This window comes from Amblyomma maculatum, chromosome 1 (genome assembly GCF_055883805.1).
Source record: "Amblyomma maculatum isolate TAMU_Amacu chromosome 1, ASM5588380v1, whole genome shotgun sequence".
NCBI classification, from domain to species: Eukaryota; Metazoa; Arthropoda; class Arachnida; order Ixodida; family Ixodidae; genus Amblyomma; species Amblyomma maculatum.
Window position 1 is genome coordinate 212,128,271 of NC_139344.1, and position 14,973 is coordinate 212,143,243.

General features: G+C 47.0%; 1 protein-coding gene across 1 annotated transcript; it reads left to right on the plus strand.

Annotated features, from left to right (window-relative positions):
* The first annotated feature begins 6,782 nt into the window (after positions 1-6,782).
* LOC146205537 (uncharacterized) lies at positions 6,783-10,794 on the plus strand. Its single transcript, XM_084607392.1, has 3 exons — positions 6,783-8,117; positions 9,217-9,308; positions 10,085-10,794. Exons 1-3 carry the CDS (start codon positions 6,783-6,785, stop codon positions 10,575-10,577), a joined length of 1,920 nt encoding a protein of 639 aa, XP_084463518.1. The 3' UTR covers positions 10,578-10,794.
* The last annotated feature ends 4,179 nt before the right edge of the window (positions 10,795-14,973 follow it).

Here is a 14,973-nt window from a genome sequence, read left to right on the forward strand (position 1 = left end):
AGTTTTCTTAAACTGTAATACATAAGTGAACTATTAATGACTTAAAGCAGGAAACAAGCTGCTTCATTGCCTGGTATGCAAATGGCAGTGGATGTCTGACAGTTCAGGACAACGTGCCAATTGCTTCAAATACTTTCATATTAAGGTGGCGGTCCCACTCCAGCGGTGAAGAGACGACATTTTTGGTGATATTCATACGTCTATTGTGCCTCCCTCGTTTAGTTTATAAATGTGGTTTTAATATCTTTGTAAAGCTTATTTTCTCTACTTTCGAATGGTGCATTTGGTTCATAAATAGCTGCGAAGATGTTTAAGCTGCAAAGAAAAACGTAAAGATAAGAAACGACTTTTCAGCTCTACTTGTCTCGGGAAATGCAAAATTGTGCAAGACCTTTTGCACCTACAGAAAAACCGTTCGAGACCGTTCGAGATATTTAGAGATTATATGTCAATGAACAAAGTTAAGTATTTTTTTTAGCGTGTATCGCTTAGTTTATTAGCCATGCGCTTTTGAAAAGTGTATAAAACAGGTAATTGTATATACAGTAACTTTGAAGATGTGCATTCTGCTGCGGAGATTTTTTTCACAGTTGGAGGCCTTGTAGGGTTTGCTTTTTCCTGAAAATATCAGCTGTCAGCTTCATTTAGTGCAAATGTTATTTGTGATCAAAGTTAGCGTTTTTTGTAAAATGGCTAAAAGAAAATGATAAACTGTTCAAGCAACAAGCTTTTAGCGGGGCTGAGGTTTCGCGTGGAAAAACTTTACACCTCGCTGTCAGAGAATAAGCATCGGTTTTGCTCTACGACTGTAGAGGCATGTGCGTGATCAGGGTGATTTCAGAAAATTTTTTCGTGGTTCGCTTGAAGAGCGCGAGCTCTTCATGAATTTTTTTAAACACGATTGAAATGCTCCATGGCTTGTTTTTTTCTGTTAAACTTTCGGGCTTTCTTTCCTTTATTCAACGTAACAATTATCAACTAAAAAGTGCACAAAAAACAAATAGTGGAATAGCAGAGTCACATGCGATAAATGTAGTATGTAGCGCCATCTACGAAATGTATGTGGACTAACAATGTCGCAGTTTAGAAAAATTACGAGGGTGGCGCTACAAACACCCTGAATTTAAAGCCCTGAGGGGCTTTACCTGAATCGAGGGGTATTTAGAGGGCATGAGGTTTCTACGTTTTCACTCTGCCCTTTCCGTCCAGCGAGGGCCGTAAACACTGGCGCGTCGGGTCACAAATTCTAGGAGGCTTTGGTCGGGTCAAGTCATGGAGAATGGAAAGAACTTAGGAGAGGCCCTGACGTCATTCTTTTGAAGCCGGCGCGGCCGCGCCGCGACCGGACGCTGCAACGTCTCTCCTCCTCCTCTACCCTCCGCATTCTCTTTTTCCGCGACGCTCACTTACCTAGGGCCCTTAGCAACGCTGTTGCTAGTGGCCCGAGTTTTCATAGCAACAGCGTCGCCGTTGCTAATGGCCCGACTTGGCTAACCCTAAATTTTGACGTCACTTCCGCCACACTTTCTCCAATGCATTGGGAATGGCAAGGGCCTCTCCTAAGTTGTTTCCTTCCTCCATGGGTCAAGTCGTCGAGTTGAATTTCGGTGCAGGGGTGGTTTGACTCGGCTCGACCCTGCTACAGAAAGCATGTAAGCGTGGTCGACTTGAGTGGGGGCATAGTGGAACATCTTGCGACGGATTTGTCAAGGAGGGAGACATCCGAACAATGGCTGGGGTATTGTCTGGGTCTCCCCCTCCGTGACGAATCGAGTCTCACGGCTTCCGCGAATGGACCTTTTTCCAATAGGACACCCTTCTTGCGGGCGTCAGGCAAAGTACAGCCGTGAGTAGCCTTGTCTAGAGCTTGGAAATCAAACTAGCGCACTTCAAAACAAAGACACAGGAAAAGAACGATAACACAGCGCTGACTTCAACTGGTTTTTATTAGAGAGTGACACAATATATATGTACGAAAAGTGGCCGTGTCTAGAGCGCGCCGACGGGCTCTGCGGAGCAAGTCAGCGACATCTAGCGTTAGGCTCTGGGTTTGAGCTATGCATCCTATGCGCATGCGCGGCAAACCGGAAGGATGCCTGCTCATCACTTCCTCATCCAGCCTTGCCTTGCGAGTACCTTTCTTACCGCTAGGGTCGCATTGCCTGCATTTGTGATTAAAGCCCCTCTATCTGGAAAGTAGCGAAACTCTCCTCCCTTCGGCTGCTTTCCTCCTCAATTCTCCTCTGATTTCACTCTCCCACAGGCGGGAGCGCTGCGCACGGCACGCTGAACCTGCCTGCGCTCGAGGGGCGCCGCGGAAGGGTCAATGATAGTGAATGGCGGGGGCTTTTCGTGCTGCCTTTTAAAGCGTTCTTTTAAATCTGCTTTGCACAGGTAACTACTAATCGATTTGAAAGTGTTATGTTTGGTTTTAGCGGCACATATTGTTCGCAATAACAAAGAAGGAAGGAGAAGACACGCTCAAAACGGCAAGAAATGTTTGCACTCAGCATCACGCTCGCGTACTCTGAAGCATCAAGAACGGGAAATAAACTGAGCAGGCAATTATGGTGTCATCTGTGTTGGGTGACAGATAGATGACCCTGAATGACAGCCAATGGCCCCTTCAGAAATCTTCTGCATCTTTGCGCGTGAGCGGCAAACCGGCGAATTCTAACATCGATCACTTCTGGCTAACCTATAAGCAAAAGCGTCGATTGTTGTATGCTTTCATTTTCAAATCACATCTGTAAGAAAACGATGAAGCAGTGTTCCTACAGCTGCTAATCAGAGGCAGTGTAGGTGAAAAAAGTGGCTTTTATTTCTTCGCAAAACCAATTGATCAGCAAAGTGGCTCAGGCAAAATAGGGTCTTATTTTATTGGCACAATACTGGTTTGCTTTGAAGGTCGTAAGATGTGGCGCATACAAAATACACAGTTCCAAATACAGAAGAAATGTAGCGATAAACACTGTTGCACATTGGAACCAAGTAGCATCTTTGATTTTACTGACACAGCACTGGTCGCTTTGAAAAGGGTCCTAAGACTGGCGCAGGCACAATAATTGAAAACACACATTTTCAAATCAAAATAAATGCACCGAAAAACACTGTTAGACAATTGGAACATGCTGAGAAACCTTAACGAAATGAAAAGATATGAAAACGAAGTGCAAGCAAATAATTTTCGTAGAAACATTTTTCACACACGCTACAATCCAATTTTAATTTCGATGATTATAAGCTTCAGATATGCACGCGAATATCTTTAAAAAATGCAAGCAGTTACCAGAAATTTTGAACAATTTACAGATTCATTCAGGCGACAGGCAAAATATTAATTGTATGCAGATTTTCAAACCACAACTTTCACAAATGTTTCAAATTAATAAAACATGAAATTACGAATGCATACTGTCACCGAATCTGAGCTGCAGCGACCCGCATGCCTACGTTTTTGCTACCGCATTTACCACTAGTCATTGGAGATATTTTGGAGGCTTCATCTCGGACAAAAATCTGGATCCGTACTTTCACGAAAACACTCACAATCTCTTTTACAACATCGTAGCAGGCTGGGAAGCAAGATACCAATGAAATGCTATCTTTTATCCGGGCCTGCAGTTGTGCAGTGCTGATTGAATTTTTGAGGAGACCCTCACTGCGGAAAAAGTTCTCAGCATTTACAGTTTCGATTACGGCTGGCGATGGGTTCGTCAGTGACATGTGAGACTGTGAAAAGTTCTTCAACTCAATTAACCTTGCCGGTGCCGTGTTGGTAATCAGCGAAGCACGGCAGTCGTCCTGTTCTACTATTCTATGTTCTGTTTCTGTTCTACTTGAACACTGAAACGCGCAGCAGCACGGCATCGCGTGCACGAAACTGCACGCGCGCAAGCCACAGGAACGGCACGACGAGGCAGTTTAATGGCGGCAGCGAGAAAATAAAAAACGAGCAAAACAAGACTTTGCGCGCGCTGATGACGTATGGTGACGTGTTTGTCACGTCAGGGGGCCGGGCAGCCAACGACAAACCAGAAAACCCGCCCTCACTCTCTCTTTGGAGAAGGGAGCGTAGAGGAGCGAGGAGGAAAGCGCCGGGAGAGGGAAACGGCGGCAAAGATCTTACAATTTCGCCACTTTCCAGAGATAGAGGGGCTTTATTTGTGATAGGGTACCTCGATTCGCGTCTGCTCTTCGCATCCAGGCACCCTATTTTGTGAGGTTGTGACGGTCGCCAGAGCGTCGCGATGACAGTGTTTCTCGAGTGCAACGAGACGACCAGGCAAGCAAGCACGACTGATAGCGAAATAATGCGCGTTCCTGCATACGCACCACTCATCGCCCCTGTACTCTATCGTGGAGGAATTCAACTTCCTATATCTTAAAGATGCCAAATGCTGTGTCCCTTATAGCTTATAACCCGGCCCAAAAACACGGCATCAAACGAGACGCCTGCAACTCATGGTGCGTGGTCGTAACCTTAGACGAACAGGACGAAAACAGGCACCAAACAACCAACTAGGCCCGATTCTCGCACTATTTGCTATGGTGTTTGAAACGCGCGATCATCCGCTATCACTCGCAATTGCTTTTGAACCGAGCGATTACCCGATATCACATTGCACTTGTCTAGCCGCTTCGTGATTCGCACGAAACGCGTTGGTTTGCAGGCCGCTGTTACATATTAAGCGCGTACCTGGCGGCATGAAGCGCAATCACTGAATGAAAATGAGGCCGGGAACCCACGACCAGGCACTGCTTTATTTTGGCCGCGCATGCGCATGGGACGCATGACTCAAACCCAGAGCCTAACGTTAGATGGCGTTGATTTGCTCCGCGGAGCACTAGACTCTATGGCTGCCCACCGCAACTACATCAAAGGGCGAATATGTCCCCAGGCTGCCAGAATATTGAAAAATTATGGACACCCCGAACAAGACAAATGCCTCGTCTGGACACCGGGGCATCAAGGCGTGGAAGGGAACGAGTGCGCCCATGCCGCTGCCCGAGCTCTCCTCTCCTGGGACTCGACCCCTCCATCCTCCACACCGCCCTATCCCGGCCCTCTGGCGACGTATGCGGAGAGGTTACAGCACTGCAGACTCTCTCGCAGAAAATATCCACCCCCAGCCAAGGGGCTCTCCAAAGCGGAGGAAGTTAGATGGCGACGCCTACAGACAGGTACACCAGCCCGTTTAAACACAATACACCCCGGGTTCTGCGACCACAAATGCAAATATTGCGGGGAAAAGGCAGGCCTGCACCACATGGTGTGGACCTGCCCACACAATCCTCCAGATGATCCGAATGCAGTGCCAACAATTGAGGGGTGGGAGGCTGCCTTATCCAGCTCTGGACTAGAGGCCCAACGGGCCCTCGTGACACGTGCGCGGGTAGCAGCGGCAGCCGCTGGAGTCCCGGACTAGGGACCCCACCTACACATCCCCCTCCCTTAAATATACTTAATAAAGTTTTTCACTCACTCACTCACTGTCGGCGCGCTCTAAACAAGGCTGCTCACGACTGTACTATTGACGGGACGCGTTGCCAAGAATTTGTGCAATATCTTTCAAATGGTAGTTGAATGTAGGGCTGCTCTTGTCTAGCCTGTGTGGAGACGCGTGAGTCATCTTGTTTGTGCGTGTGGAGACGCGTGAGTCATCTGTGAACATACCCCCCCCCCTCCCCCCCCCCCCCCCCTTCTCCTACATTGACAACAGGAAGCTGGCGAACCTGGCCGGGTCTTCTCTGTTGAGGCTAGCCGCGGGAGGCGGGGAGGGGGGGGGGGGCATATTCACACATGACTGTGCAACTCTATCTTTTCCCAGCCTCTCCCTCACCTCACCGCCTCTGCCTTCCTTCATGCTCGCCCTCACTAATTTTTCAGTGATGATTCTCCCTCACCTCATTGAGTCAAATCCCCTAAATGTGAAGGCGCGGACCCCCTCATGAGGATGCCCATGTATATTAGAGTCAAGCGAATGTGATTTGATTTTGAACCTCTAAACGATCGTAACTAAGGGGCGCCGCGGTTCATGGTTCGTGACGGAGCTAGGAGCGCTCGAAATTCACATTTGACCTCTCTGACGGCGTGGTGGAAAACTCTCGTGGCGATATTTGATGAGTTTAGGTAATAGCTAGAGAAGACATGATTATTATGATCAGTGTGGATGTTCGGGCGAGTTGGTTCACAATCAAAGAAATACAGCGCTTTTGAGACAAGGACAAAAAAAAAAAAAAAGTGGGCAGCACGTGCGCTAACTTTCAACTGAAATTTATTCAATGCGTTATAGGATTTTATACACTTTAGGCGCATAGACAAAACATGATACCAGCATGTTATCGCGACGCACGTTGCCACATATTCGCACAAATTATTTTCCCAAGAACTGAACCTCGATCCTTCGTCGAGAGTGATATCGAAGGATCGCCTTACACATTCTTCTTTCAGCTCTCTTATTTTTCTCGCTTATACAATCTCGCGTATCAGTTTTCTTTATTTCTGCTTATGAGTAGCTTGCAGTCTGAAGATGGGATGGCATCCAGATAGTGATCCAGATAGTATCGTATGCGTCAGGGACAGCATGCGCAGTGCGGCCTCAAAATGTACAACTGATACGCAACAGCCGATACGCTGCTGTCCAAGCCATCTGTATAAATACGCGTTGCTCAAATAAAGCGGTGCTCTTTTCCCCCTGGCATTCGGTGTACCATGACGTCGATACTTGGTGTCAGAAGTGGCTAACGCCGACGAGCAGACCGAAAAAATAAGCCACGAAATGGATTTCTTAAGGCCACCGGACGCACTTCACCTGAAAGGGGACATCGCAAAGAATTGGCAGCTGTTCAAGCAGAAGTTCCAGCTTTTCCTGACGGCGACAGAAACAGCAAAGCCTCGACCAGAGCCAACGAAAACAGCGCTACTGCTGACTACCGCAGGTGAAGAAGCAATTGAGGTATTTAACACCTTTACTTTTTCGGAAGATGAAAGCAGCAGTGACTACGCGACGGTAATCAAAAAGTTTGACGAGTATTGCGCAGCCCAGAACAATGAAGTATATGAGCGCTACTTATTCAGGAGGCGAGTGCAGGAACCTGGCGAGCCATTCGAGCACTTTTTGAGAGATTTGAAGACTCAAGCACGACTTTGTAACTTTGCTGGGTTACTCGATTCAGTGATCAGAGACCAAATTGTTTTTGGTGTAACTGACGACAAGATACGCGAGAAGTTATTGAGAGATAACAAGCTCACCCTCCAGAAAGCAGAACAGATCTGCAAGGCTGCCGAAGCAGCCGCGGCGCATAAGGAAATATGGGAACAAGACCATCATCAGGTCGACCCAGTCCACAAAACGAGCTCTACCCATCGTAAAAGGCAGCAGGCCTATATCTGCCAAAGCTGCGCACGAACGCACGCACCGCGGAGCTGCCCTGCTTTTGGTCGTACTTGTCGTAAGTGCCAGCGGAAAAACCACTTTGCGGTCTGCTGTAAAGCAAAGCAGCAAATAAGTGAGCTCACTGGTTCCGAGGAAGAGTTCGATGTACTCAACGTGGCTGTCAGAAACACTGTCCGTGAGCGCGATTGGCTTGCTCAAGCACAAGTTGGCAACTTGTCGGTGTGCATGAAAGTTGACACCGGTTCACAAGCCAATATTCTTCCCCTCAGTGTCCTAAACAAGATGCTGCCAAAACCACCGCTGAAGCCCAGTTGCGCGACATTGCGGTCCTTCGGCGGAAGCGAAATTCAACACTTTGGCACGATCACTACGGAAGTAAAGCTTAATGGTCACAACGCCGTTCTACAGTTTTTCATTGTGCGCAAAGGGCAAGCGATACTAGGCCTTCAAGCCTGCGAACGCCTTAGACTCCTTTCGCGGCAGGTGCACGCCGTGTCTCAAGATTCAACACAAACAGTGGTAGACGAATTCCGTCATCTGTTCAGCGGCACGGGTTGCGTTGAGCGTCGATACCATATGGTACTCCGCGATGACGCCGTGCCGGTAGTGCAGCCAGCGCGACGAGTTCCACTAGCCTTGCGGGAGCCACTACGGGAAGAGCTGCGACGCATGCAACAGGGTGGAATCATTTCCAAGGTGTCGGAGCCCACTGACTGGGTAAGCCCTCTTGTGATAGTACGAAAAAAGGATGGAAAACTTCGGGTATGCATGGACCCCAGGAAGATTAATGAATGTATTAAAAGAGAACATTACCAGATGCCAACGCGAGAAGACATAGAGGCGGAGCTGGCCGGGGCAACTGTTTTTTCGCGCCTCGATGCGAACGCCGGATTCCACCAGATACCCTTGGACGAGGAAACGTCAAAACTGTGCACATTTGCAACGCCTTTCGGGCGGTACCGTTTTCTTAGGTTACCTTTTGGGATTTCATCTGCTTCAGAGGTTTTCCAAAAGATTCTGAATGAAATCTTCGATGGACTACAAGGTGTTAGAGTATATGTTGACGACGTATTAGTCTGGGGCAAATCGATGAAAGAGCACAATGACCGGCTGAGGCTAGCGCTAGAAGCGGCAGAACGAGCTGGCTTGACTTTCAACCCGACCAAATGCACAGTTGGCGTGACAGAAATAGAATTCCTAGGTGACACAATCAGCAGTGAGGGAGTAAGACCTAGCCACTCATTGATACAATGCATGACGCAAATGCCTGAGCCGAAGGACAAACAAGCAGTGCAAAGAATGCTCGGCGTAGCAAACTACTTCAGCAAATTTCTGCCATCGTTGGCGCGCAGGACAGCACTACTACGAGGTTTGCTAAAGCAGGGCACTGTGTTTGAATGGACGGCGAACCACGCCAAAGAGTGGAACCAGCTTTGCGACAGCATGAGCAAACAACCACTCCTATCGCTTTTCGACCCTGCAAAAGAAACTAAAATTTCATGCGATGCATCACAAAACGGCTTAGGTGCTGCATTATTACAGCTTCACGATAATGAGTGGAAGCCGGTCGCATACGCGTCTAAAGCTCTGACGGAAGCCCAGCAGCGATACTCGCAGATAGAAAAAGAAGCCATGGCGATTGTGTACGGTTGTGAAAGGTTCAATCATTTCACATACGGTCGTCACATTATCGTGGAAACCGATCATCAACCTTTGATAGCGATATCTCAAAAAGCGATTGGTGACATGCCGCCAAGGCTGCAACGCTTCTTTCTGCGACTGCTTCGTTACGATATCAAGATTGTTTTTGTTCCAGGAAAGCACCTCTTCCTGGCCGATATGCTGTCCCGGGCTTCACTCAACTGTGACAAGACCGACATCGACAGCCAAGATGCAGAAGTACACGCCGTGAGTGTAGTTTCGTCTCGCGTGAGCCATAGAACTTTAACTCGACTGGTCGCCGAGACAAACAAAGATGAATATCTGTGCAGTGTACTCAAAAGTCTGAGAGAAGGTACACCGGTTGAAGGTCAGCTGAAGCCATTTACTGGCGAGCTCTCGCAGGTTCAGGGCGTTTTGTTAAAGGGCTCCAAAGTGGTGATTCCCACTAGCATGAAGCACGAAATTCTGGAAAAAATTCACCAAGGCCACTTGGGTATAAGCAAATGCAAATCCAGAGCCCGGGAAGCGATATTCTGGCCAGGCATGAATAGTGCCATTGAAGCCTTTGTCCAGAAATGCGCAGTCTGCCGGAAATATGCATACAGCCAGCCGCGTGAGCCGCTGCAGATGCGCTCTGTGCCCACGCAAGCCTGGTACCGAGTTGGAATCGACATTTTTTACTATGGGGGTAGACCTTATCTTTGTGTTTACGATGCGCTCTCAAGCTTTCCGGAGGTGGAATTACTTCAGGATACATCGGCCAGGACTGTCATTCAAGCAACAAGCGCTATTTTCGCTAGATATGGCATACCAATGGAGGTATGCTCAGACAACGGACCCCCTTTTTCAAGCTACCAGTTCGCTGCATTTGCAAGAGAATATGATTTCCAGCACATTACTTCTAGCCCTAGATACCCACAGTCGAATGGCCTGGCAGAAAAGGGGGTACAGGTGGTGAAGCGAATATTAAAGAAAACTGATGAAGCCAATCAAGATTTCTGGCTTGGTTTGCTCGCTTACAGGACAACCCCACTGGAAGGTGCTGCGGCACCCGCAGAGATTCTTCAGGCCAGAAAGCTACGAACAACGCTACCAGACACTCAAGAAGGTCCCAGTTTGCATATTGCCAAGCATCGCCAGAGTAAGAGAGACCGGCAACTCCTACCACCCCTGAGACAAGGTGACGTTGTGCGCGTGAAGAAAGTTGTCTGGGACAAAAAAGCAAAGGTCGTGCAGCGCTGTGCTGAACCGAGGTCCTACAATGTTCTAACAGAAGACGGCAGACTTCTGCGTCGCAATCGAAAACATCTCATGTCTACGAAAGAAAACTTTCTGAGTGAACTTGACGACGACAGCGATGACACCATTGAGGACAGCACGCCGCAGCATCAGCCGCGACCAGTGACATCTGATGGTGATGCAGTGTCAAGCGCTCCGGGGTTAAGACGATCGCAGAGACAACGTGCACCCCCGCGACGCTTGGAATACGGCAGAGACTTTCAGCAAATGTCTTAAGTTATTCTTTTGTGCACTGAGCCCATGTCGTGCTTGCAACTTTGCTTTGTTGTTGTTTTTAGTTTTCTTCCCAAAAGAAGGAAGATGTATCGTATGCGTCAGGGACAGCATGCGCAGTGCGGCCTCAAAATGTACAACTGATACGCAACAGCCGATACGCTGCTGTCCAAGCCATCTGTATAAATACGCGTTGCTCAAATAAAGCGGTGCTCTTTTCCCCCTGGCATTCGGTGTACCATGACGTCGATACAGGCAATATTACCTCCCTTGTTCTGAACGTTTTTGTTGTGTTCACAAAATCTCTCATTTAGGCACCTCGCGGTCTGCCCTACCTTACCACAAGAACGGTAATGAATACACAACGCCCTCCGCACACTGAACAGGTTTTTTATTGGGCTTTTTTTGCGCATCTTTGTTTCTTGAGAGCCAACGGATCGGTCATCCTACATTAGTTTCGCTAGTTTATCAGTAGCTGAAAACATAACGTGTACATCTGCTCGCTGACCGATATTTTTTTTTTTTTAGATTGTGCGATATCCTGAGAAGATAGGGTAGTACGGCTACATTTTTCGTGTTTTTCTGCTTGGCTTTAAACTGGCAACTGTTTTGTAACGAGTAGTGTTTCTGTCGCTTCAGACTGCGAACTCATAAGCAGAAATAAATAACAACTGACACTTGAGATTGTAGACGACAGAAAAGTAAGATAACTCAAAGAAGAATGTGTAAGCGATTCTTCGATATCACTATCGACAAAGGAGATGGAGTTCTTGGGAAAATAGAAACTTGTTAATTTTTGCTACGAACTAAAAATAAGCAACGACGACTGTTGACTGAACTTCAGCTAATTATTAGAATATGGGGAGCATTAGAATGGGAGCATTAGAATATGGGGACCCTACCGCTCAGGGGCACAGGGTAATAGCGCGGCAACAAAGCGCACGCGCCGTGTGCTGTGATGAACAGGCGAGGGGTGCGGTATTTACACTGGGCCTGCGCACTTGAGCCCCGCTATTACTCTACCCCCCTTACAGATAGGGTCACCGTATTCTAAAGCCCCCTAATGATCACTTGATTGCACAGCGCTAAAGACGAGTATCAAAAGAACACAAGAGAGGCGCCGACTTCACTAAGGTTCATTGAGGAAGCCTGCAGAAATATATGCCATTCGCTTTTCCTTTTCACTGGTACTAAAAATACACTGTGCAATCATGTTGACACCCTGTTTTATTTTTATTCAGTCAAGCTAGCCTACTGCAGTCCTGCCCAACCCCCTCAGGCTGGGCGGGGAGGAGCAATCGGGTTCGTGGCTCTGCGGAAACTATATTTTGTCTCACAAGATATCTGCAGCACTGCGAAAAGCAGAGGAGCCCTTCCAATTGTGCTCCTAAATGCCTCTCACCCCTGTGCACTATAATAGAGAATTGTGCTCCTACTGTCATTCTGCCAATTTGGGGGGCGAGAGGCGCTTAGGAGCACAATTGTCTATTGTAGTGCGCGTGATCCTGATTGTACTGTGGTGCCTCTGCCTTTCGCAGTAGAGGGAAGGCTCTTGTCCCGTCGTATTGTTAGAAGTAGCGGTGGTGCGGTGGGGTGAAGAGGGAGTTGAATGAGGAAGCCCATGCTGGCAGAACGGGGACAAAAGCCCTCTCCTTCCCTGCCTGGACGCCGCTGTGGAGCCACAAACATCTTTGAAAGCCCGCTCATCAACCAAAGAAAAGCCTTCACGCAGGTCAAGAGGGCTGGGTACTCAATTCCTTATACTCGGGGACAAAGCTACAGAGCCGAAACGCATCATCTTCCTACGCAGCTGAATATAGTCCCTAGTTGCATGAGCAGTTTCTGCAAAAACAAATTGAAATCATAGCGCTAGTTATTTACGGTATATTTCTTATAACAGAACCGATTTTCCGAAATGAAGCTGTTATGCCTAAAACATTTGTCTTGGTTCCACCGGGTTTTCTCGTGTGATGTCTGTCGCGGGTTTTCGAGACGCCCCGACTTTGCAAACAAGATGGCGACTGTCGCCTGTTCGGGCCGTTCCGGTTCTGGTTCGTCCACTCCGCAACGGTTGGAAGCGTTTTAACCAAACAAGATTCGAGTCAAGTTCAAGAGACACTGGCTGTCGAAGCAAACGAAAGAAATGACCTGCAACGTCTATGCAGGCAGAAATCCGCGCGGTCGGACTACATGGCGGAGCGACACATTTAAAGACGCCCCGCCTCCCTACCTTTGCGCCCATTGCCAAGAAAACGTGTCCCCGTGGCGTAGCCTGGTGGCAGAATCTGAACTACTCTCAAGATGGCGACCGTGGAACCGCCACCTTAACATAATATAGGGATAGCAAATGACCAGTAACAGCGAAGTGACATCAGAGTGCTGTTCATCATGTTGCCTGTTGAGCTTGGGACATAAAAGTCTAACACACACACATGCAATCCTGTTTTGTGCACTTTTTCGAGCGTTGATCATTTAGTTAAAGGTAGCTAATTCTGAAGGTGCCCCGAAGTTTGTGTCGCAGTACATTGGCAACAGATGCTTCTTATATTGTGGTGCTAATTCAATAAAAAAGGGAATTCACGACGTGACAACTGTGGTAACACATGGCGGGCAGTTGGCTTGGCTGGCTCCACTGCCAGTGCGTGTACTTGACAAACGCGCCACCAGTGGCACGGCCGTCACTTTGCATGTCATCTGCACGAAACAAGCCAGAGGCGTAAAAATTCTTTAGATAATTTGGATTGATGGTTCACTTTTTATTTTGGTGGCAAGAAAAGCTTTAACGGTGGACTATTTTCTGTCAAGGAAGAACCATGTGTGGCGGTCACTACAGGCTTTGGTTGTATCCGACTGCCTAGGTAGCACCGAAACATTACAGTAATGTTACTTTTTTGCTTCACTTTATTTCGACGCTCCAAATGTTATTTTTTCTAACGTTTTTGTCAGTGTCATATATAAACAGAAGAATGTTCCAGCAAACATTTTAATAAGATAAGTCTAACATGTCATCATCATCAGCCTGATTAATCCACTGCAGGGCAAAGGCCTCCCATATTCTTCCAATTAACCCAGTCCTGTGCCAGCTGCATCTACTTGACCCCTGCGAACTTTTTACCTCATCCGCCCACCTAACTTTCTGCCACCCCCTGCTACACTTTCCTTCCTTTGGAATCCAGTTTGTTACCCTAAGCGACCATCGGTTATCCTTCACACTACATGTTCTGCCCATGCCCATTTCTTCTTGTTTTCCACTAGAATGTCAGTGACGAGTTATTTCTCTGACCCACTCTGCACGTTTCCTATCTCTTAACATTATCCCTACCATTTTTCTTTCCATAGCCCTCTGCGTTGTCCTCAACTTAGTAGAACCCTTTTTATTAGCCTCCACGTTTTCAGCCCAATATGTAAGTGCAGGTAAGATGCAACTGTTGTATACCTTCCTCTTCAGCGATACCGGTAAGCTGCTAGTCATAATCTGTGAGTGCCTGCCAAATGCGCTCCATCCCAATCTTATTCTCCTTGTTATTTTCTTTTCATATGTAACATCAATGTAATATTGCTGAAAATGATAAAGCAACCCTATCTGAGATATGAGCCCATTACTCGTGATGATACACAACAGGAACGCTTTGCAGAGTGGCACAAAATGAGAGTGGCCCTTGAGCTTAATTCGCAATACAGCACTTCTATACACTCACCTCTGAACGAATACCAGTCAAGCTTTTATATCCATCACTGAAGGGTACGTGTTCCATGGGTGATAGCGACAAATAGATAATAAGGAGCTTTCTAAGAAAATTATAGAGCTGTGCATGCATTCTATGGCAGGCATCATCTCGAAGGTTTAGTTGCTAAGCAGTGTTATTGAAAAAAAAAAAAAAAAGTTTACTAGAAGAAAAAGGGCAAAAGTACTGAAACTTGTGCTTGAACTTGTGCATATGTGCCATGTTGTCTTATACCCATAATTCAAACATTATTTTAGAGTAGAAGATTGTACTAAAAAATTTATTTGTAGCATTAAATAATGTTTATCATACAACATAAAACATTCAAGAGTCAACATTAGTATAAGGATTGCTTTGAATGTTACAATAATCATTTTTATGTCAGAGCAATGTTTGGCAATATACATGCAACAATTTTGTAACTAGCTTAATCTTCGTGCTACTTGGGCATATAGTACAGCCTAACCTAACCTAACCCAAAACCCAACCACACCTAACCTAACCTAACCTAACCTAACTTAACCTATAACCTAACCTGAAGGATGCTTTCAACCAATAGCAGACGAATTTTCAAATTGCGGCGCCCTGAGTGAGGGCGCCACATTTCGTAAAAAAAAAAAAAAAAAAAAAAAAAAAAAAAAAAAAAAAAACCAAGGTGGAATGAATGTGACGCT